The sequence below is a fragment of the Eptesicus fuscus genome, chromosome 22 (assembly GCF_027574615.1).
Source record: "Eptesicus fuscus isolate TK198812 chromosome 22, DD_ASM_mEF_20220401, whole genome shotgun sequence".
Classification (NCBI taxonomy): domain Eukaryota; kingdom Metazoa; phylum Chordata; class Mammalia; order Chiroptera; family Vespertilionidae; genus Eptesicus; species Eptesicus fuscus.
The window spans coordinates 3,367,892-3,392,454 of record NC_072494.1 but is presented as its reverse complement, the minus strand read 5'-3'; the positions used below and the strand labels follow the sequence as shown (position 1 = coordinate 3,392,454).

The window sequence follows — 24,563 nt, the reverse complement described above, 5'->3', positions numbered from 1 at the left end:
CCCGGAGCACTCCTGGGATGAGAGATCCAAGTGTCTGGGGAGCAAGGAAAAGGCAGGGCAGGCACTTCCCGGGCGGGCGGGTGGGGAGAGGGCAGCCCTGCCTCAGAGCCGGGGAGTGGATCTCTCTTCCTGCGGAGATGTGGCTGCTGTGGGCACGCCTCCCGCTGCCAGCCAAGCCAGCGGCTCAGGCAGTCCCCGGAAAACTCGTTAGCTGCACAGCCATGAGCCCGCCCCTGCTGCAGCTGGGCGCTCTGCTGAGCTCCATGGCCATGATCTCAAACTGGATGTCCCAGACGCTCCCCGCCCTGGTGGGGCTCAACACCACGAGGCTGTGGACGCCAGACGCCTTAGTAAGTCACGCTGTGCGCGCGGGTGGGCTGGGCCGCTGGGGAAGTGAGTGCATTAACCAGTGGGCTGGCTTCTGCCGATTGAGAAGGCTGAGATTTTTGCTTCTCTGGGTGGTGGTAATGTTAGTCTTTTTTTTTTTTTAATGAACACGTAAAAATTACATGAAAAAAAATAGATTTCCCCAGAAATTACCTGCGCAAGGAAAAGCTAGACTCATTGAATGCTTCAGCATAGACAGCGTTCACTTAACGATATTAACCTGAGGTTTGGAAGGACATTTAATTTTTGTTTCTTGTATTTTAAATCTTCTTTAATTGCCTGTAAAATCCCATTAATTGTCCCTACAGAGTCTAGTCTTTCTAATCTAGCTGTGCTATAGCAGGTTCTTCCTTGAACTTGAATTCCTGTGACTTTGCAATGCATTCAGCCAGAGAAACCAACCTCTTTTAAACATAAATGAATAATAAAAAAAAACACCTCAGCAATTGAAAGCCTGCCAAAAAGACCTTAAGAAGCTAAGAAACGCCAAGAACAGATAACTTGCCTGATGAAAACCCTCTCTCTGTACTGTTTAATTTTTTATAAAGACTTTTCCCGTTACAAGTGTAACTCCTGTAGTCTCCCTTCCCTAAAATGAATGGCTTCCCCCTCCCCAGATTAGAAGCAAGTCTCTTCGGATAGCTGGAAGCCACCTTAGTTAGCTATCCTCTTAAACCTCCGAACAAAAACGAAAACTATCGGTTTTGCAAATAGAAGTGCAGAAACCCAGTGGAGGGGGTGTTCTAGAGACAGTTCCCTGCTGCCCCTGAAGGTCTATGTTTTCATCTGATCTGTTTTTGCCACGGGACTCCCGCAGTACAATCAGAAAAAGCCAGCAAAAAAGGCACGTAACCCTCTATTTTCAAGACTTGTTTGCAGCTACTACTAATAATTAATCTATCAATCAATGTGCAGTGAACTGAGTAGAGCCAGGGGGTCAAATTAATTACATAATTAGCCTGACTGGCCAGGCGCTTGGGCGCCAGCAGAGCGCACGGGAGGCGCACTGTCACCTGCCCTTACGTTCCCTCCGCCCTTGACTGACGTAAGAAACCTCAGCGCCAGGTGCCGAGACCCCTCCTGGCCGCATGGTGTGTGGCTGGAGGGATGGAACGAAGATTGCGGTTAGAAAGAAAGCACAGGAGCCCAGCCAGTGTGGCGCAGTGGTTGTGCATCTACCCCTGAACCAGGGAGGGCAAGGTTTGATTCCCAGTTGGGGCACAGGCCCGGTTTGTGGGCTCAACCTCAGTAGGGGGTGTTGCAGGAGGCAGCTGAACGATGATTCTCTCTCCTCATTGATGTGTCTATCTCTCTCCCTCTCCCTTCCTCTCTGAAATCAATAAAAACATTTTGTAAAAAAGAAAGCATTCTGTCACCAACAAACAATTACAAAACAAAGAAACTCACACCACTTCCTAATCCCCGAGCCAAATGCCCTCACTGTGCGTGTGAGTACCGGGGGTGCTCGCCAGCTCAGCTGTGTAATAAACTCCGTCCGGGAGTGAATCTGAACTGAGGAAGTCAGCACTGAGCCCCTCAAACTCCGCACCTTGCCTCTGAGATGGACAACTTGTATGTAGACAAGACATTGGCTTGGTTATTTCCAATGTTGATGGCGAAGAATTGAATTTCCAAAATAATGCATGATTCTCTTAGGGCCTCTCTTTTGTCATTTTAAAGTAAGTTTATGTTCTTTACTTTCCGGTTGGTTATCTGTTGGTTGAAAAGTAATAAAGCATCGCTATGGTTTATGGATGTGCCGTCACAACCAAATATTCGTTTGGATAAAAAAAAAAAAAATCTCAGAAAGTTCTGGAAAGTTTGTGCTATGGTACTTACTAGAATGGATGGAGAGACTAGCTTCAAAGGTTCTTTTCTCCTTTACAGAAGTGGCATACCTTGCCCAAGAGCAAGGTCGATGATGGCCTTTCCCTACCTTAATTATTCAAGATAATTGCTCATACTTCAGAATTCCCGTGGTGAAAAAGAATGAATCTGTACTTCCTAGATTAAGATCATCAATTGTTAATGCTGGAACGGCTCTTAGGAACCATCCAAGCCAGGAATTTTCACACTATTTTTGGCAGCAATGCCCGACTATCTGGCTATTTTATTCAAATCCTACATAAGCTGAATACTGAATAAATATAGGGTGTCCCCCAAAAAATGTATATACACTTTGAATGAGTATAAAGGCAGTGCTTATCAAAACACATTTCATTTTAAAAATTGAGCTTATCAGCTGTGAAAGTGTGTATACATCTTTGGCGGGGGAGAGGGGAGACACTCTGTATTTGTTGCATGAAACTTGGAGTGGAAATCCAATATGTAAAACAGGTCATCAGTCCCACAAATAATTAGTGATGGGAGAAGGCATTTCCTGGGCCTGCACCCTCTACCCCCTTCCCCCACAATCAACCCCTTGGCCCAGTCAAGATGGGGCCTCAGAAACCCTGGAGCTCGCAAGAGCGCAGCTGGAAATGCGGCTGAGCTGGCCCAGCTTCCTCATTCCAGGAGTGGGAGGCAGACCCCGACGTGTAAGCAACTAAATCGGTCTCCCCAGCTGGTTAGTGACAGAGGCAGGGGTGGAAGCTAGTCACCTGACTGCATCCTCGCCTTGGGATTGGCCCATCCCTGCCCTCCTGGCCCCCGGCACCACCCTGGGCACTTTCTGCCCTGCTGAGGTGGTTTCCCCAGGACCCCAGACCCCCTTTCCTTAGATTGAGGGATGGCAGTCCCCTCCCAGTAGGCCGAGCTATGAGGTCCAGCCCTTCCCAAGGTTCTCACTCAAGGTTCTCACTTAAGAGAGAATGAATGGGATGAGCCTGAAAGTGTGTGTACACCAAAAATAAAAATAATAAAAATTAAAAATAGTCCTTAAAATTTGATTTAGGAGGGTTTGTGAAATGTGCGGATAGAAAAAAGTAGCTGGTTTACACTAATGTGAGCGTAGTCTTTCTTTAGAAGGGTAGTTTTAAGTGACCTGAAAAAAACATTTTTTTAAGAAAGAAAGACAAGCTATTAACAAGGAAATGGCAACGAAATACGTTATGGCGGGCGTCTCTGAAGTAGGCCGTGTAGTGCCCACTGGATTGTTTCAAGAGCCGAGTGAGGATTGTGAAGTCCAGGATGCTTTTATTAGTTAAGTAGCTGAACCCAGCTCCTCACCTGGAGAATAAGCTCCCTCTTATCTTTCTCAGACCCTGGAAACCCCCTCCTCCTTCCCCTTTGGCCCTGTTTCCTTTCTATCCCTGTTTCTCCCCCTTCAGACCTATTGCTGGGCACGACCCCTGGAGGAGCTGGTGCCTGCGGGGGCTGAGCCTGGGCGGGCAGCAGCTCGCCCTCCTCTGACACTGCTCCGGGTGGCCAGTAATTTCCCCTGAGGCTGAGCTTCTGAGAACCGCCCCTGCTGGGGGCTCCACGGGGGCAGGGCCTGGAAAAGAGCAAATGAGCAGACGCCCGCTGTCCCCAGGAAGGCCAGCCAGCTGGGGGCACGAGGCCTGGAAGGCACCTGTGGGCACTGGCGCTGCTTTGCTACATTTTCAGATACTGAGCTGGCTTCTCCTCTTACATAGCGACTCCAGTGAGCGAGTCCGCCCGAAGGGCCACAAACCAAGGAGGATGCCCGGCTGCGAACCCCAACATCTCCCTGCTCCTTCCTTCATTCCCGGAGGGAGGGGCCCGGAGGCCCTGCTTTGCAAGGACTGGTTTTCTTCCGAGTGGAGTCCTCAGACACAATGTCCATTTTGTGAAGGAGCCACTCAGCCAATTAAGGGTGGAGAGAGGAACGAGAGAACAGAGTGCACTACCTGGGCGCCAGGGAGAATGGGGAGACCGCCTTTTCAGAGCAGAGCTGAGGCTGGGTGGGAGGGTGCACTGGCTCCCGTGTAAGTGCTTAGAGCAGAAGCAGGACCCAAGGCGGGAGGGAGGGCCGCCTAGGAGGCAGGGACACTCCCACCAGGCGGAGTTCAAGGACAAACACGGGGGAGGGGGGAGGGGGGCACACAGGACAAGAGTCATTGTGGACAGGCACAGGACCCCTTAGACCCCTGCGTCCTTCCCACCTCCAGGCGGCAAGCCCAGGGGACCAGCCAGCCTCGCCTCGATGATGCCTTGGAGTTTCTGTTGTTTTTACAGGCGCGTTTTTTCCTTAGAGCCTGAAGGTTCTCTTGAATGAGGAATAAACGTGTTGCATTTCCGTTCCAACTAGTCTAAGAAAGGAAGCCACCTGCCCTCAGTGACATCTGCATTAACACGTCCTCCAAAACAGAGCTCCCTTCAGCGCGGTCTGCCAGCCTCGCTCCCAGTCCTGTCCTCACGTGTCCCCCGCTCCACAGCGAGAGCCATGAGCGCACCAACCACATCCCACTCTGAGGCCAAACCCACCCCGAACAGAAGAACCAGGAGGGGTTTCCATCACTGGGGTATCACCCCCACTCTCCATCGGAGAGGTTTTAAGTACATTTTCCCGGACGTACGTGTCCCTAACCCGCACTCCCAGGACCAGGGTGCTTGCTCCTTTCGCCTCCATCGGCACTTTTGAGAAAGGCCCAGGCCCAGCCGAGGGGGTGGATCGGTTGCTTAAGCATCATCCTGTGCCCCAAAGGGTTGCGGCCAGTTTGATTCCCGGTCAGGGCACACGCTTGCATTGAGGGTTTGATCCCTGCCTGGGGCATGTGGAGGGTGGCCTCTCAGCCTCTCTCTCTCTCTCTCTCTCTCTCTCTCTCTCTCTCTCTCTCTCTCTCTCTCTCTTCTCTCTCCCTCCCCCCACCCTTTCTCTAAGCATGTCCTCTGGTGAAGAATGGGAGGGAAAATGCCCAGAAACTCAGCATAAAACGTAAGACCCAGCAATGTCCCACCCACTGATTTTGTGCCCTTCCAAGGATGGGAATCCTGGCCCTTGCCTGGCCCTCCCCCTGGGCCCCGATAGGTGACTGCCATGCAGAAAACCCCACTTGTGTCGCCAGGACATCACTGCCAGCGTCTCGTCTGGGTTGCCAAGTCCACGTGCTTCCGTGCTGTTTGGAGAATGCCCTCCACCCGCCTGGGGCGCCTCCCCCAGAGCACAGGCCTTTCTGGGTACTGACCCGTGGCCTCGGACCACTCCCCGCATCTACGTGCAGAGACGGATGCAATGAGCTCTGGGCCTAAAGCTGGAGGAAACGTCCCACGTGTGACGTTTACTAAATGGGTGATTTGGGTGGGGGGAGTTGCTTACGTTTTTTGAGTTTGTTTCCTGATGAGTAAAATAAGATACTGTTTCTCATCTGTTTCTAAAGGAAGTTGGTTCAAAAGAAATGAAGCTAACACAAGGTGAGAAGCTTTCTAAACAGAGAAACCTATTGCCATGCAAGACATTGTATTAATTTCTCCTTTTAGCCGGGTCTCCGGGACCCTCCTTCCCGGTGCAGAGCCCGGAAGTTTGGAGGTAACTTCCGTATGGTAGCTTTACATTTACAAAGACGGCTTTGCAATTAGATTATAAGCAAGGAATGCAGACTTAAAACCCGATTGTGGAAATTATCATTTCATTCTCCTATTTAGAGCACTCTTAAATACTTCATGACTTTTGTAATATTAAGAACTGCTAAATAGTTCATTTAGTTCTAATTAACACACAAGGTTCAAAGGACTGCATCAGCCATCACTGTGATTGGCAGTGTTTTGGAAGGTAATGAACCCCACACACCCTCCAGGTCCAAGTTCAGGGTTTCACAATTGTTCAGAAAATTCTAGCAAGGCCATGCTCGTGGCACAGGGAAGTTTGGGTAACTGGTGGTTACCTGGTAAACTTCCAGGCTCCGATTCAGACTGTGCAAGCACCAATCCCAGCTCTGCTGATGACCCTCCATGACCTTGGAGCAAGTTCCTTCCTGTCTCCAAGTCTCAGTGTCCTCGTCTATAAAATGGGCAGAATAGCATCCCCTGGTCTACAAGGTTACTGCCATGTTCAAAGGCGCTAGCACCGGTGAGCTGCCAAGCAATGGCTAGAGCTCCGGGAAAGTCTGCTGTTACCATTACACGCGTGTAACCGACACCTGAATACTTGCTCCTACAAGTTACAACAGAAGCAGTCGTTTTGCAAAACCACCTAGTTCCTTTGTTGCACGGGAGGTTTTCGTTGTTTCATTTGGACCCTCATTTTAACGCGAGTGTGGGTGCCCTAGAGGCGACACTCCTGCAACCCCCTTGACTCATCACGAACCCCGAAACAGGAGTCTCCTCTTAGAGTAGCCTTCCTCACGCTCCAGGTACCTTCTCGCTGCCCAGGAGGTGATGTGTTGCATTGGGATCCTTTAGACTCACTCCGTAGTAGAGAAGGCCGTGGCTCTTTACAATGATTCTTACAGGGAGACAACTGGGAGATCAGACGAGGCTGCAGTCTGCGCTTTGATGAAGCGGACGCCCCGGGGAAATGCAAAGTGAACACCAAACCTATGCACCTCCCCACGTTCCTCATTCCAGGCAACGCCTGACCCCTGACCCTGCCCGGCCGTGATCAGCGCCTCACTCGTCAGTCAGCCCAACACTTGGCAGGTGGACAGCAATATGAATGCTGCCAGGCATCATGGTTGCTGTTGGCGCTGCTGTTGAAGGTGTTCTAACATTATAATTGAGTTGGCCCTTGCTCCTTCATCCGAAAGCTAAATTTATTCGAGTGACAAGCCTGAATTTTCTGACAGTTTTTGAGATTTGAGTCCAATGCCAGTAGCCCAGCCGCATCTACAAAACCTATGTCTGGATACATTAATCCCATCCTGTTCCTAAGCTTAAACCTTTAATCATATCAGCGAAACCACTGCTAAGCTGTTTCCATCTCCAGTCTGTACGTAATCTCTTTGCATTGTTTTCTCCTTTAATACAAAAGGAATATTCTTTGAGATCCTATCTGACGGTAATAATATATAATTCTGAACACAGCTTTCTATCCCAACTGGATATTCAGGTATAAATCCTAGGAGGCAGTGGTGAGGGAGGATGAAAAAGATAGAAATACTCATAAATCCAATGCCCCAGAAACAGGCGAGGCAATAGGAAACTTCTATGAACTACCCAAAAAGGGCGTTTGCGAAAGGAGCCCCAAAAGATGGGCGTGTCGCTGAATCCCTTGAAAAGAAACAGATCGGTGTGCTGGCTGACGGTACGTGAGGAGCTGGGGCCTGGGACGGAAGAACTAGGAGATGACCGCTGAGAACCCCAGAGAGATGCTGGCCTCCATTCACGTGCTGTTCCAGCCCCGTCTCAGCGGCCCACCCAGCCCTTCTCCCAGCCTTCCCGGGCCTCGCCCCTCCACGTCCATACAGACGCCTTCCTTCCTAGACTCATCCGTCCTCCTCTTCCCTGGCCAGAAAAGAAGCGCCTCCCGGCCTGCTGAGTCCCGGAAAGCGGAGAAGGGACGCTGGGAATGTCGGGTCCCGGTGGGGGCGTGAGCCAGCGCTCACTAAAGGCGGCCATGGAGCTGTTTCCGCAGGAAACACACAGTCAGAGGCAACCTGGACGGTCGGGGTTTTCCTACATCATGTGACTGACCTTTGAAAACAGTTACCTGGCCCGGCCGGTGTGGCTCCGCGGTTGAGCTCCGACCTAGGAGCCAGGAGGTCACGGTTCGATTCCCGGTCAGGGCACAGGCCCGGGTTGCAGGCTCGATCCCCAGTGGGGGGCGTGCAGGAGGCAGCCGGTCCATGACTCTCTCTCATCATTGATGTTTCTGTTTCTCCTCCGCCCTTCCTCTTTCACAAAAAATCAATAAAAATGTATTTTAAAAAATAATAATGGGCCCTTAATGCAAGGGCAGCTCCTTGGGATAAAACTTTGCTTCAGAATATCACATGTGATTAAATCAGAAGAGAATATATTACTAATTGCCGCTATGGCTGAGAAAGGCAAGCTGTCGGATTCTACAGAGAAAGACTGGTCGTGTGTGTGTGTGTGTGTGTGTGTGTGTGTGTGTCTAAGTGGTTATCGGATGCTCCTAAAGCAGCATTCGTCTGTCCACAGAGCACTGGGGAGAGGGCAGGCTGGTGAGTATCGGTCACACGGAGCCTAGAGGGAGAGGACTGCTAAGGAGGCTGTAACTGAGGGAGGCTGTGCCGTCCATGCAGCCTGTCTCCACACTTGCTTTTTAACTGTAAAGAGTAAAACCAGACTTTCACTGTAAGATGCTTTGCTTCAAATGCTACCAACTGGCCTTCTCCCCGCTCTAACGGGTCTGTGTGGTGTGCTTCCCCGTTTCCCCAGACGCAGGTCAGCCCCAAGGAGGGGTGGCAGGTGTACAGCTCCGCGCAGGACCCCGACGGCCGATGCATCTGCACGGTGGTGGCTCCGGAGCAGAACCTGTGCTCCCGGGATGCCAAGAGCAGGCAGCTGCGCCAGCTGCTGGAAAAGGTACGAGTCCCGGGCCGCGGGCACGTGTGTACTGAAACCCACTGTTCTTTGGAAAGGAAGTGGGGGGAGGCGGGACGTGGGGATCAGGGTCCTCCCAGTGTTTGCCCCTTCCCGGAAGGAGTCCCCCAGCTTCCTGCTCTGTTCTACTGCGATGGCTTTTCACTGCTTAGACTGGCTCTCTGTCATCTATCTTCATATCCAGTTGGTGTCTCCTTAATGGCGGGGGAGTGGGGGGGGGGGGGTGGGCGGGAGTAGGAAGTCTTATTCTGCTGCCAGAAATGGAGCCTCGACTCTCAGAATCACACCAGGCTCCTTGAGCTCCTACTTTGGGATTCCATTATGAACCCTGCAAGCAAGCTAACTAATGGCATGCCCTGTGCAAGCTCTCTGGACGGATAACGAACAATTCCAAGTATTTGCCATCACTCTCTAAGGCACGCCTTTGAGCATCACGCTCTTCAGTTTCACTCAATAGCGTTTGCTGTGTCATTTCCTGAAGCCGGTCCCTAACAATCAACTGCTGAGTGGCCCTGATTTCCTCTTTTACAGACACCAGTCAGCTCATGAACGGTTATTGATGTGCAGTGTGGGGAGAACTAAACAAAACAGAGCAACAATGGACGGTTCTTCCCATTCTTCTCATTCAGACTTTGCCTGAGCGGGGCCCTGGTACAGCAGCACAGCTGGGGTGGCCAGGCTGATGGGGGTGGGGAGAGGGGGAGGTGGCAGCAGCTACAAGTTTAAAGGCCATCGGGGGCGATGCGATGCATCAGGTGGCACGAGCCATTGGAGGATATTCCTCTCAACCACTCACGCGGTGCCATATCCATCCACGCAATTGGACATCCATGGGAGCTTCACAGAACGGGAAGCCAGGAAAATGAAAGCGCTGAATCTCTGAGTACAGGCATCCCCATGTAGGCCATTCCGATGGCACACGGGACCCGACCTTCGCATTCCCCGTTGACCAAGCACCTCACACGGTACGAGAACGCTGCTCCCACCAGCAGTGTTCATAACAACAGCTCCCATCTGTTCTTCCGTGTCCGCCCCATTCCACCCTCAGGGCAGACGTGGTTGCCTCTCTCGGTTCACCTAAGAGGAAGCTGGTGCTTTCTGAGGTGAAACCACCGCGTGATGTCACTCACCGGCAGACGGTGTGGCGACGGCCCCCCCAGTTCTGCATTTCCTCAATACCCCACGAGTGTCCCGAGACGCCCCTGGCGGGCCCCACGCCTAATTAAGTGCCGCCCTGCCCAGCAGCCCAGCAAGCTGAACGGCGTTGTATCAGTGAATACTAGGGCAGTGGTCGGCAAATTGCGGCTTGAGAGCCACATGCGGCTCTTTGGCCCCTTGAGTGTGGCTCTTCCACAAAATACCACATGCGGGCGCGCACGTACAGTGCGATTGAAACTTCGTGGCCCATGCGCAGAAGTCGGTTTTCGGCCTGGGCGAGTCTATTTGGAAGAAGTGGCATTAGAAGAAGTTTAAGTTTAAAAAATGTGGCTCTCAAAAGAAATTTCAATCGTTGTCCTGTTGGTATTTGGCTCTGTTGACTAATGAGTTTGCCGACCACTGTCCTAGGAGAACTGCAAGTGGCTTCACATGTTCCGGGTGTTAGCATGCCCAGCCTAACGCTGGTCACGTAGCAAAGCTTCCAGCGTGCAGTTCCCTGCACAGGTGAACACGCCTGTGCTGGCCAGCTCGCGCATTCCCCACGTGTGGGTTTGGAACAGGAGCCAGCGACGTCCTCAGGATGAAATGGGTCTGAGAGACACTGTACACGAGTCTCCGCTCTGGAGATTTCCCCCTCGCAGGTCACACGAAGGCTCTGTGAAGCCCCACAGTGAAGAACCTGTTTATCTGTGTTCACCCAGCGCCGTCTAAACATACGAAACGGTTGGACTCTTCTCCCCACGTAGCTGCCACACCGATGAAGGACAGTGAAACCTAAGTTAATTTGCACTGCCGTCTGAAAGCCCTCAGACACTTGATTCACACAAAGAACCAGGATGGAGAGTTCCAACATGTTATCAACGAAGGGGGACCCCCGAGCTTGCCAAGCCCTGCGGAGAGGCTGTGGGCGCGGGGACACGTGTGGAGAGATGGACAGCAGGACGGCAGATGGCTCTCCTCCCTGCGCACGGAATCCCGGGGACCCCGTCTCTCTGTGGGTCCCCGTAACCAGTGGGAAGCTAACCAGTCCCGGGGACCGCCAGCGGGAGAGGCGGAAGGCAGCCCGAGCCAGGGCCTGTCCCCTCGGACAGCTCTATCGCTAGCCATGACCCGGCGGCTCCTGTGATCGGACACGATTCTGCGGTGCAGAGGCCAGGCCAGGCCTCGGCACACATTCTCTCCGTGCACTTTCCCGCAGCACAAGGAAAGCTGCCCGGAGCTCGAGGGGCGAGTCAGAGGCACAGTAACGGGAGGCTGTGCCCCCTCCATCCGTCAGATCTCGCGCTGCCCATCGCTTTCTCTCCGGGCACGGCCTCCCCGGGAGGCTCGCCACGCAGTGATGGGCGGGCCTTCATGCAAACGCCGTATTCACGCGTGCACTTTCCTTCATATAAACGGCGTTTCTTTCTTCATGCTTAACCGTGTGAAGATCAGAAGCGTTTTGAGAGCATTACCTTCATCCAAGACGCAGCCACGATGCTGCGAAGTTGCCTCGGTAATTTGGTGCTGCCCTGAGGCTGGGTTGTCAGTGAGGCTTTCTGAACGCAGGGGTGACTGTAAATTCATAGACACGTGGGAGGCCTGCGGTCTTTCCTTCTGAAGTTAAAGGCAGTCGCACACTTGCCCCCACGGGAAGCCTGAGATAGCTCACCCCGCAGACATGGACTGGCTTTTCTGACTTTTCTCCCGGAAACCCCTCCATGTTAAGCGTCGCTTCCCAAAATTTCACAGACAAAGGGATCGCGTGGGGATCCTGATTAAATGCAGATTCGGATTTTCGGACAAGAGTCTGAGTTCTGGACCAGCTCCCGGGAGGATGCCGGCCGGAGGTGCTGCCCTGGAGACAGTACTCTGGGTACCAAAGGCGCCCCCCACCCTCCCGTCCGCTCACCTAGCGCTCCCTCCTCCCCTCCCTGTCCCTCATTCTGCTTCCAGAATGCCGCTGCCACAGCAGTGAGTAGGGTCATCTGTGCCCTCTTCTAAACAGCCTGGGGCTCAGGGAACCTGGGCGGTGCATCCACCAAACATGTGTGCCCACCTGCCCGACACCAGCGACCGCTGCCTTCTCCCAGGTCTGGAGAGCAGGCTCTGCGGTGAGGAGGGTCCAGCGGGGCTCTGGGAGCTTCCACCACGCACCTGGGTCCGTCTACCTCACCTCTGGGTCCGTCCGCCTCCCCTCTGGGTCCGTCCACCTCCCCTCTGGATCTGGCTGCCTCACCTCTGGGTCTGTCCACCTCCCCTCTGGGTCCGTCCATCTCACCTCTGGGTCCCTCCAGCCTCCCCTCTGGGTCCCTCCAGCCTCCCCTCTGGGTCCCTCCAGCCTCCCCTCTGGGTCCGTCCACCTCACCTCTGGGTCTGTCCACCTCACCTCTGGGGGTGTTTCCAGTGCCTCGAGGTGACTGCACCGCAGTGAGTGCATTGAATGTCTGTTAGGCACTCCTGACACCCACAATGGCTAAGCACCCCAGATCTCGAGATCAGAGGTCAGCATTAATACTTACAGAAACAACTCATTTTAACCTTTGACAAAATGGGGCACTGGAATAAAAAATCTATTTCATAAAACGTATTTTTCTGACATGTTAAGGCCTTACTTATATCCAGTCATTTCTAATGTTTGGGCACCCGTTTCATTACTTGCTGCCTCGGTCTACCTGTCTCTCGCTGAATTCTTTGACTGTTTATCAGGGAGAACTGTCCTTCTAGAAATGTGTTGTGTGGGAACACGATTAAGGACCTGGGACTCAAGTTCTCCATGCTGATGCCGTTCTGGCTGTCTCGGGGGTGACGGCGTAGACCTGTGCACAGACGCTAACTGATGGCCCGTGTTCTCATTAAACAGGTCCAGAATATGTCCCAGTCCATTGAAGTCTTAAACCTGAGGACTCAGAGAGATTTCCAGTACGTCCTGAAAATGGAAACCCAGATGAAAGGGCTCAAGGCCAAGTTCCGGCAGATTGAGGATGACCGGAAGACACTCATGACCAAGCACTTCCAGGTACGTTCCGCTCCCGCGAGCTTGTCCAGCCACGGGCGACGCTGAGTGGGCCGGGCAGCCGGCGTGGCTCGGCTAGAAATAACTGCGCTGGCCCCTCCGTGCCAGGTTCAGGGCTCGCTGGGGACGCCCGGCATCTCCCACTGGCCCTGCCATTAGCTGTGGGGGCGCACAGGAGGCTGGTTATAACAAAGCTAATCCTGCAAGAGCGCGGGGAGTGTCCGGATAGACGTACAGGCACTCCAATGTCGATGACAAGGGAAACCGGAAGGAAAAGTAATAATTCAATGTAGCAAAGTTTTCCCCCTGGTGAAGTTTTTTATGCCCTAATATGAGAAATATTCAATGAGGCAGTACTATCATTACTAATAGCCATAGAAAGAGGGTTGCTTTATGATTTGACCCAAAGACCTTTTTTTACTTTCAGTGGTTTATGGGCAATCATTTAGAAACACTGGAAATGGAGAAGAGGTGCATGTGAGCTTTTATTAACTATGAATGACAGGGTCATCGGTTAAAATAAACTCTGACTGGGATGATGCCGTCTGCACCTCTATTGAAAAGGAACAGTCCACGATGCAAAGACACGGCACGTCTTTTATGAAACACGCTGTGGTTTTATAAAGGTCATAGCCCGGTTTCCCTGCCAGTCAGGAAGCGAGAGTCGTGCTGGTGGCGAGGGAGCAGGTCTGAGCACAAGCTCTCGGCCGAGCCTCAGAAGCTCTCCACGGGTCAGTGTGCGGGCCGGGTGCGGCCCAGGAACACGCAGCTGGCCCTCTCCTCTGCTTCGCACGGGTTCCCAGGAGCCCGGGCAGAGGGCAGAGGGAACCGTCTGGCACTGAACCGCATTTAAAATTTCACCTGAAAGGACAGGAGGGCAAGAAGGCTGAGGGTATTGGCAGGAGAATTGGGCTAAAGGGATGACGCATGAGGTTTCAGTGGAAGAAAGATGTACGCAAGGCCAGGGGGGTTAAGGAATTAGAACAAATTAGAGCAAAGCCTAGAAGTTACCAGGAACTTAAGAGATTGTTGGGAATAAGAGAAAGAATGAACTGAAGAATAGAGGAGGTGTGGGAGGGGGATGACATACAGAGAAAGATAAAGGCTGGAGAGCAAATGAATTCATTTCAACCAACATTTATTGAGCAGGTCCTGTGAGCAAGACAGGGCTGGCCCTCTGGGGGCGCAGTACGTAATCTCAGTTCTGTGAAAGACAGCTAACCAACAGGCAGGCGAGACAGACAGTAATTAGAGGCATAAACATCGCTTAGCTGCACAGAGAGAAGAACTTGGTTTAATTTTGTTTGGAGAAGATCAGAGAAGAGTTAGAGGGAATATTCAAGAAAGCCACTTTGGACTAGTGCCTCCCTATGTCACCCCAATAAATTCAATTACAAAGGGAAATAAAAAGAAATGTTTAAACCACTAAGGAGGTTTTCTCCTCCCTGCCCTGGAAGGTGACAGTTGTTCTGGGTATCATACTTGAGACTGTCGGTGTCATGTGAGGAGCACAGGATGGGGCAAGAGAGGCAAGCACAGCCTCTGTTGTCAGAGCAACACCGTAGGAAGGGCAATTCTAGGAGGAAGTGGTGAGCACCGATCTGTACTATTCTGCTCCTACCTTTTAAATATCTGATAGGCATACTGGCTGCTCTCTGACAAATGCAGAGTTTCCAAACTGGCTGCTAGGAATCAAATTAGGAATTTTTTGGAAAAGATCCAAAAATATAAATACCTATTTTTTTTTTTTAAGTTCAGGGGGAAAAAACTGCCACCAAAATTGGGACACTGCATTGTTCTCTTTTAAGTGTTCCCACAGTAGAATGGAAAACCCTTCATTAGGGCAGTTGCTGTATATAATCGGCAGCACGTGGTACCAGCAGAACGCACTCTTCTCATTGAAGTCCTAACGAGGCAGTGGTGCTCTCCTGGAGGGAGGCCACACGATGCCCGGCCCAATCCGTTCCTTTCCAAAGAGCCTGGGAAAGGAGCAGAGCTCTGCAGCTCTGCCTTTTGACGGTAATATTTATGAATCTTTCTCATCGGGACGGCTCTGTCCCCTCCCACTCCGCATGGACACACAGGCCAGTTCAAAGAATCCCGAGCTGCCAGGGCAGGTAGAAGTTGCCCTCCAAGAAACAGGAGCCCATGAAGCAGGGCAGCAATGGGGGCGCCTGCTGTTTTAATGCATTTATGCTAACGGCATCTTCTCCGAGTAGTTTTAAGATGCCAATTGCAGCTCCTTAAGTGAGCTGGTGGGCAGCATGGCTTCCAACAGCCCCCTGTGGATTATTCTCAAGTGACCCTAACAGTGACCGTTCCTTCCACCACTGAGGTCATCTGCAATAAACTCACAACGGAGGCAAACTCCACTGGCCACCAACCAAGTTCAAGGACAAGAAGGGGAGGTGACAGGTCTAGGAAATGAAAGTGAAACTGCAGGTGTGGCTGTGTCCCAGGTGTGGCTCCGCCCCATGATGCCAGGTGGGAGGGACTCTGTCTTGGCAACAGGCCCTTCTTGTTGTCTAGACAAGAGTCAACATATCAGTCTCACATAACTGCGACTGGGCAGCTCTCTGTTACGTAAGCTGAGTTCCTCGGTCCCTGAAGGAGCTCGTTCACACACGGGCGAGCTGCCCCGTCTTTCATAAGGAGCTCTGAAGGACCTTAGGCTAAGGCAAGGGAAGTCCCAGTGGGGGTCCTAATTCACGATGGGAAACAGCGACACCCCTTTCTTTGCGTGTAGAGAGGGTAGAATGCTCATGCTTGCTGAAACACCTTCCTGAGGATGCTCTGCCAAGATGGCCATGAGGAAGAGTGAGGACATCTGGCGTAATGGGCTGGCAGAGTGGCAGGAGGCCTTAACTGGAAAACTCCATTAGGGAAAAGCTGTGCAGGGACCCCAAATTTCCTGTTTCCTAGAAGGGCCCGAATAACATGAATAGTCAGTAAATGAGTGATGAGACCTAAGTAAGCAGGCACGGGGTATTTGATATATATATTGATTTCAGAGAGGAAGGGAGAGACAAACATCAATGATGATGAGAGAATCATTGATCGGCTGCCTTCTGCACACCCCACCGGGGATCGATCCAACAACCCGACAATGGGCCCTGACTGGGAATTGAATGTGACCTCCTGGTTCATAGGTTGACACTCAACCACTGAGGCTCACCGGCCGGGCTTGACCTATTTCTCATCATTCCTTATTAGAACATGGGCCCTGCTCCTGTTTCCTAACTCAAGAAGCCGTTGTTGACTTTATGAAACGCTACCAGGAAGTGGGATAATACATCAACCCATACTGCTCTTGTAGGAAGCCCTTGATTATGGTGGTCGACCAGTTTCCTGGAAAAGCTCGTAGCCATTTAAGGAGAGGTTCTTGTATTGAAAATATTAGTGGAGTGACTACTAATGACCCCGGGGCCACTTACATTTTCATGAAATACCTAATTTCACCCGAAAATCAGTAGGGAATTTTGAATCCATTTTAATCACCTCCCGTGAGTCTCCGAGGACAGAGGGCGGCGCTGGTGGGTGGTGCGGGCGCTCAGGGGCCCGCGCTCTCCCCGCAGGACCTGAAGGAGAAGATGGACGAGCTGCTGCCGCTGATCCCCGTGCTGGAGCAGTACAAGACGGACGCGCGGCTCATCACCCAGTTCAAGGAGGAGATCCGGAACCTGTCGGCCGTGCTCACGGGGATCCAGGAGGAGCTGGGCGCCTACGACTACGAGGAGCTGCACCTCCGGGTGCTCAGCCTGGAGACCCGGCTCCGCGACTGCATGAAGAAGCTCAGTGAGTAGAGCGCGGCATCCGTGTCGTGTGTTTAAGTCGGTTCTGTGGAAACTGCGATCCTATGTTGTGGGAATGGTCAGACGTGTCTCGTGTCAGGGAAACCAGGGCCGGCTTTCCACGTGCAAGGTAAGTGTTCCTCAATGGCGTACACGCCCCTGGGAACGGAGTGGCATTGGACTAACAGCTGCCTAATTCCCCAATAGCCTGTTACAGTGGAAATAAGCAGTCTGGCCATAGAGCCGATGCCACTGGCTACACCAGTGGAGATGCGTTTTATTACAGACAGGCGGTGCGTGATGCGTGGTCACTGCTGGGCCAGGGCGGAGGGAGGCACTGCAGGGCGGGGAGAAAGGTAGGGCCTGCAGGAAAGGAGGTGGCCCTGGGCCAAAACGTGAAGCCGCAGTGCTGAGAGCAAACCCAAACACCTGCCCTGCATGCAGGGCTGCCCACGGCCGCTCTAACCCACTGAAAGGATCAAAGGAGGCATCTTCCCAAACCGGCACCTACGCACCGTAAGGGCCACGCATGCGTGAGGGTCCTGGACTGCAGTCCCGGACTCAGCCTGGACCCATGAGCTAGTGATGCAGCCGAGGCATCGGGGGACTAGTCCAACCAGCGCGGCGTGAGCCCGTGGCAGGGAACTGACTGAAGAGGCTGGGAGCCCATCCAGGAATAGCATGTTAGTAGCTGACATGACGGGGTTAGGGAGGCAACTCAACCACAGCACAGGGCTCTCTCACGGTCAAGAACACTTTCTGGAGGAGGAAATACACTGGGAAGAGGAGTAAAGAAGTTGAGAAAAATAATTCCTGGTCAAGAAAATCTCCAAGGATACATGTAACACTGGATCGGTAGCGTTCAATATTAAAATAAAATCTGCATGAGTGACAAGAACATTTTACACTTATCAGTTCGCTCTGCCACTCCTGCATCTTGCCGTCCACCCGAGCCTGGGCTGCGTGTGCTGAGCCAGGCGTGTGCTGAGCCCAGGCGTGTGCTGGCCTCCTTGCTTTTCTCTCCTGGACTGTTCATGACATACCAACCGACTCAACCAAAGGAAAGCCAGGCCACGGGAGGGTCGTACCTGGTGAATACCGTAAGCCCGACCTGAAGTGGGCCCGTGGAACTCTTGTGGGAATAACATGGGAAAACTCTTGAGATTTGGCTCCTTTTTAGAAATGAACTTCACCTCTAACATATGCAGGGTGGAGCAAAAGTAGGTGGACAGTGGTGAGTATGCGAATTTTAAGATAATTAAAAAACAAATAAGCCTCCTCACCTGCAGAGTCTCAGCGACTCCCACATAGTAAATAAAGTGTCTGATTACTTTTACTAGAGAATTAAAGTTTGGGTGAAAAATAGAAATTAGAAAAATGCTCCCACAGCAGTGCACCCTCGTGGCCTGAACGGGGGACAGACATGGTCTCCTAAACGCTCGGTTTTCTACTCCGAGAGCCTGAATAGAGAAGTCCCCTGTGCTTAATTAAGTCAGACTGTATTCCCAGACATGCAAACTGTAATTACATGCATGTGAGAATTTAACTGCAAAGCATGGTTAAAGCCTTCGCAACCCCTGAGATCCCCGACAGACATTTAATGTGGCTGATAAGCAGGCTCCCAGCCCCTCCCCGCCTCCGGCCACTTCCACCTCAGGGCAATGGTTCGGTGCCATGGAGTGAAATTCTCTGTGCAGCCTCCCATTAACACGGCCTTTGGAGTATCGGCAGCGTTCAAAACTCCAGATCCCAAGTAATGACACTTGGGTTGTTGTCTTTGCCATGTTCGTGCCAAAATCGTTTCAAAAGGGAAAACAAAATATCCAGGTGGTAATAGTCATGTTTGCACAGTCAACCAATATTGAATGAGCCCCGGTGTGTGCGGGCCCTCGGCCAGGTACTAAGGAGACAAGGCTGAGCAGCAGACAGCCCTCCCCCTCCCTCGCCAGGGAGGTGGCGTTCTGTGGGGACACAAACACACAGCAGATAAGTGCAGCCGTGTTGACAGCCTGCTGCGCGACGGGCACCATGCCAGCCTCTTCCATGTGGTCGTTCCAATCGCCGCGAGAACTCTGGGTGAGGCCTTATTATGCAATTGATTGCACACAGATTGTTCAGCTTAAACTCATTTGCAATTTATTGGAAAACAGACGGGTTTGGACACATGTTATTCTTGGTCCCGCTTGCCACACACCCACTGAAAACTCATTCTAGTGCCCGTACCATTATGGCAACTGTTATGTTCTCCCTATCACCACCTTCCCCCAGCACTACAGTTAAGTGAGTTAGACATGAAAAGAAAAGGTTAAATAATAGAAACAGATTTTACCAAATGTGTGGTAGAGGTAAACTTATTATAAGTAGCTTCAAAAGACAGACGTTAAAGATCAGATCATATCTACTTCTTTCTACGAGTTCTCCAATGGCCGTAAGTAAAAAGAAATGAGATTCTGGAGAAATAGTCACGATTCCATTTAATTTACTCATATGGACATGGCCTGGGGATTCAAAGTCAGAAGCCATTAGTCTGGGCCATCGCAAGGTACAAGGATATATTAAAGAAAGAAACAAAAGAGAAGACAGATATCTCCATGCTTCGTTGATCCAAACAACTGATCTTGCTGCTGAATTCCAAATGCCACCTTTTCCTGAGCGGTATACCGTTGGGTCAGCACGGGCTATAACTGATATTACCAAGTCCAATGTCTAGAAGGCATCGGAGAAATAAAATGGCCACGTTCTTCAACTGCCTAGTCAGTATATTTTCTGAATAGACAGAACCATGCACACGCAATATATTATAGAATGCTAATATTGTCACGTGTCTCACTGCCAATGAGAGCAGAGCGGGAGAAAACCCAGTGAAGCAAAACCCTTCCCTTCGCTCTTTGCCATGCATTTCTGCCGAACATTTGTCTTCCCGGCGCTTGGGAAAATCACCCTTTCCGGCTGGCTCCCCGTGTCCGCGTGGAAAGCGAGAGGGAAGTGAGAAAGGTCATTATGGCTTGGAACAAAAGCCAGTGAGGGGGAGCCAAGAAGCAGAAATGACTTTTACTGTTTATTTTACTTCATGTTTACAATCTCTACATTTCATCAGCAGCTGAGAAGACCAGTATTTACTTAACACAGAGATCCACAAGATTATAACTACAAAAACAGCCAGTGTTTATAAATTCCTGAAACTTCAATTTTACTAATTTCAGTTGACAAGATGAATTTCACCTTAGGAATCCAGTAACTATTAGTAAGGAGGAACTTCTCTCAACAACAATGAGAGACGATTCTGGTTTTTGCTTCCTGAGAATAAGAGTAGATGATGGTGATGACCACGATCTTATCATCCTGAGGAGTGTGTGTGTGTGTGTGTGTGTGTGTGTGTGTGTGTGTGTGTTACTACAACCACAAATACCACCTTCTCCCCATCAGCATATTAAAAGTGTGTTGATCCCCCATCCATTCAACGTCCTCTCAGTGAGATTAACAAAATGTCAAGGCCCAGGCTGTCCATCGTACAGATGAGGAGACCATCCCAGAGAAGAACTGCCCAATCCAGTATTATAGGATGACTGACTGTGGTGCCTCAGATTAGAAACCAGCTCTCCTAACACCCACCTGAGCATTCCAACCTGGACGGGATGTACTACACACAGAATATTCCCAGGGAAATTGTGGAAGAACAGAGAGACAAAAAAAAAAGACCATATCAAAGGACAGAGGCAAGGTTACTCATGGTTACTAAAATAGATTAAATTACCATCTACTAGTGAGTTCATTTATTTAATTATTCTCTCTTTTACATCATCAGTTTCTCCCTCTCTATTACATTTTTCCTAAAGGCAAACATTATTTTCTTAAACAATGAGATCAGCGTAACGGTTGAATTTTTGCAAAGTTATAATGATTTACTAGATTATAGAGAGCTAGGTTATACAGATTCTAGAAAACTAAACATAGAAGATTAGTTGAATGTGCTTGGTTCTTTCTAGGTTGACAATTATGGGTATGTCTGTAGATGAGTAGGGGTAAACGTGGCTTAAAACACAATAAATCTCAAGTGACCTAAGGATTCAGGCTTGGTCTGAAATAATTTCCTCACTTAATGTTTTGTGCTAGTTGAGTCAAAAAGGAAAAGAAAAGAAACAGAAAGGATGGACATAAGCAGTGGTAGTTTAAGAAGTTACACTATAAGGACATACAGAAGGCTGAGAGACACATGAAAACATGCTCAAAGTCAATAATCATCCGAGAGATGCAAATCAAAACAACAATGAGGTACCATCTCACACCTGTCAGATGGCTATCATCAACAAGTCAACAAACGACAAGTGCTGGCAAAGATGGGGGAAAAAAAGGAACCCTTGTGCACTGCTGGTGGGAATGCAGACCGGTGGAGAACAGTATGGAGTTTCCTCAAGAAGTTAAAAATGGAACTCCCGTTTGACCCAGTGATCCCACTTCTAGGACTATATCCCAAGAAACCAGCAACACCAATCAGAAAGGATATATACACCCCTCTGTTCATAGCAGCACAATTTACCATAGCTAAGATTTGGAAACAGCCTAAGTGCCCATCTGCAGATGAGTGGATTAAACAACTGTGGTACATCTACACAATGGAATACTACGCCGCTATAAAGAAGAAGGAACTTTTACCATTTGCAGCAGCATGGATGGAACTGGAGAGCATTATGCTAAGCGAAATAAGCCAGTCAGAGAAAGATAAACATGATCTCACTCATATGTGGATATAATGATCAACATAACTGATGAACAAAAATAGATCCAGAGATAGGGGCAGGAGGCGAGGGTTAGAGATCAATCAAAGGACTTATATGTGTGCATATTAGCATAACCAATGGACATAGACACTGGAGTGGTGGGGGCCTGCCCTCAGGGGGAAGTGGCCAGAAGGGGGGAGGGGACAGTCAATCTGGGAAAAAGGAGACATATGTAATACTTTAAACAATAAAAAATAGTTACACTATATAAACCTATTTGTATATAAACCATAAATGAACCCACAAGGAGATGGTAATTTAATCTATTTAGTAACCATGAGTAGCCATGCCTCTATCTATATAAACCTGTTTTGTCAACCTCAACACTTAGCATAGTCCTGATACAGCACAAGTTCTCAGTAAATGATTGTTCAGTGAATATATTATTTTACATTTAAATAGTAACTGCTGGTTTCACCGCTGACCTATTTCAGAGGAAATGCCCCTTGCCATTGTCAGTTTAGGCACCAGAAGGATTATACCGCTGGTATAATTCCTGTCTCCATTCCTGGTCTGAACAGCCTGAGGCTCAGCAGCACCCCTCTGCCATATGGACACAACATTGGATTCTACCCAAACACCACAGAAGCCGAGACACCCACGCCACCCACGTGCTGTCGCTTTTTGAAATTGTTGATTATATGAGATTTCGTGGCACAGATAACTGCCCAAGAGAATTCTGAGGCAGATTTTTAACTTAACCCATCCAACTCAACTCCTGTTGACGTTACGTCTACATAAACGGGATCCAGAAGACCATTTAAACCCAGGAAACCAATCAACACCTGAAATATGCACAGGTCGAAGGGAAATGGGAGCTTTATGTCTCCTTGCTAGTGTTTGAGTTGATCATGTTGTATGGCCTGAGGATGGTGTTATAAATATCCAAACAGCCCTTGGCAGAAAAAGGCTCCCCACCGCTGATTTAGAGAATGGAGAAAGCAACTCTTCATGGTTCAAACTGCAGTTACAGGCATGACACCCGACACGAACGATCATTCATGCAGAATACGTGATGTCAGCCCCATGATTCAGTAGCCCTTGTTTTGCTCTTGTGAGTCTCTGTGTTGGAATCATTGCCCGGGGTCACCTCGTGTGTTTATGTTTCTCTAATTTCAGCATGTGGCAAGTTGATGAAAATCACAGGCCCAGTTACAGTCAAGACGTCTGGAACCCGATTCGGTGCCTGGATGACTGATCCTCTAGCATCCGAGAAAAACAACAGAGTATGTGGCCTCCACCAATGCCTTTGCTTAGAATTATGTTTTATTTATACCTTTTTGTCTACTGGACTATTCATTTTCTGAGTTTCAACTTGGAAACGATTGCATCACTGTAAATATTTTCAGTTTGATAATATTAACACAGCTACAGAGATATAAGGCAAATTTATTTTAGTAAAATGTTCTGTCCTGTAATTCTCCAATAGAGTGAATCTAATTTTTATTTGTTTCAGCCTTGTTTTGCACTTCACAGGGAAAAAATTATAAGAGTACAAAACTCTATATTTCTACTAAAACGTGCTCCTTAATGTGAAACACACACACGTGCGCGCGCGCGCGCGCGCACACACACACACACACACACACACACACTAAATAAGGGAAAAACTTGAGCTTACCAAGTCACAAAACAAGCTGAAATATTCCTGGAGTCTAGAGTTAACTTTAAGAGAAATAGCACGGAAACTTTGGGGTTGGGGAAGTATTTTCATAAATCAGCAATACCTATATTATGTAAATCAATATACCGCAAACTTACCATAGCTCTGGCATGTGCTATTACAGAACTTACTATACATTAAGATTCACAGGGTTACATCCAAATAATACTTGTAGCTGAATTAGTGAAATGGTTGTGTTAAGAGGTAGGTGTACCTAGAAGCAGGTTCAATGAACAAGGGTTAGTTAACTAGAAGGTTCTGTGACATCCATAAAGGAGAAATACGTTCAATGGTGTAAAGTTAGACCACACATTTTTTCAGAGTGAGTTGCAGAATAAATAAGTTTGCTGAAGGCGGTGTTTTTGCAGTTATTGATCGCATGGATCGATCAGGTGACTAAACAAAGTGATGTGATTAGTACTGACACATGTTTGGCTCACTCAGTCATGGGCACTGAATGGTCTAAAATAGAAGGACAAAAAGCCAATCAACTTCAAGGCAGCAAATTTAGCTGTTTCCTTTCCACCTAGTCCATGCCACTCTTTTTGCAAAAGCCCGCCGTACCATCCGCCCTAAGATAATGTGGTCTCCGGAGCCTGAGCATCCTAATACTGATGTGTGTTGACTCTCACTGTCTTTATTTTGGAATTCTCGGGAAAGTCCAGAACTTGGGTGCTCCATTTACTTATTTTTTCCCCTCATCTTGCCAGGTCTGGTACATGGACAGTTACACTAACAACAAAATAGTCCGTGAGTACAAATCCATGGCCGACTTTGTCAGCGGGGCTGAATCAAGGACATACAACCTCCCGTTCAAGTGGGCGGGCACCAACCACGTGGTCTACAACGGCTCGCTCTACTTCAACAAGTACCAGAGCAACATCGTCATCAAGTACAGCTTCGACCTGGGCCGGGTGCTGGCCCAGCGCAGCCTGGAGTACGCCGGCTTCCAGAACGTCTACCCCTACACCTGGGGCGGGTTCTCCGACATCGACCTGATGGCCGATGAAATCGGGCTGTGGGCCGTGTACGCCACCAACCAGAACGCGGGCAACATCGTCATCAGCCAGCTGAACCCGGACACCCTGGAGGTGGTGAAGAGCTGGAACACGGGCTACCCCAAGAGGAGCGCCGGGGAGTCCTTCATGATCTGCGGGACCCTGTACGTCACCAACTCCCACTTGACCGGAGCCAAGGTGTACTATTCCTACTCCACCAAGACCTCCAGCTACGAGTACACGGACATCCCCTTCCACAACCAGTACTTCCACATCTCCATGCTGGACTACAACGCCAGGGACAGGGCGCTCTACGCCTGGAACAATGGCCACCAGGTCCTGTTCAATGTCACCCTCTTCCACATCATCAAGACCGAGGACGACACATAA

The 24,563-nt window shown here is 50.0% G+C and overlaps 1 protein-coding gene across 3 annotated transcripts; it reads left to right on the top strand.

Moving 5' to 3' along the window:
• The first annotated feature begins 221 nt into the window (after window positions 1-221).
• Window positions 222-24,563, top strand: OLFM3 (olfactomedin 3). Of its 3 annotated transcripts, XM_054711991.1 has the most exons (9): window positions 222-331; window positions 1,530-1,542; window positions 4,384-4,402; window positions 6,639-6,660; window positions 8,637-8,772; window positions 12,791-12,946; window positions 16,519-16,738; window positions 22,632-22,738; window positions 23,886-24,563. In XM_054711991.1, the coding sequence occupies exons 1-9, from the start codon at window positions 222-224 to the stop codon at window positions 24,561-24,563; spliced, it is 1,461 nt and encodes a 486-aa protein (XP_054567966.1). The 3 variants fall into 3 exon arrangements, with proteins under 3 accessions (XP_054567966.1, XP_054567965.1, XP_054567964.1); XM_054711990.1 differs by lacking the exons at window positions 1,530-1,542; window positions 4,384-4,402; window positions 6,639-6,660 and adding an exon at window positions 2,819-2,857; XM_054711989.1 differs by lacking the exons at window positions 1,530-1,542; window positions 4,384-4,402; window positions 6,639-6,660 and having other exon boundaries at window positions 222-350; window positions 8,626-8,772.

Excerpts from the sequence above, each read along its gene's own strand:
- OLFM3 (XM_054711991.1), top strand. The coding sequence starts at position 222 with ATGAGCCCGCCCCTGCTGCAGCTGGGCGCTCTGCTGAGCTCCATGGCC. Across the intron at positions 16,739-22,631 it reads CGACTGCATGAAGAAGCTCA|CATGTGGCAAGTTGATGAAA; the intron begins GTGAGTAGAGCG and ends CTCTAATTTCAG. Across the intron at positions 22,739-23,885 it reads CATCCGAGAAAAACAACAGA|GTCTGGTACATGGACAGTTA; the intron begins GTATGTGGCCTC and ends TCATCTTGCCAG.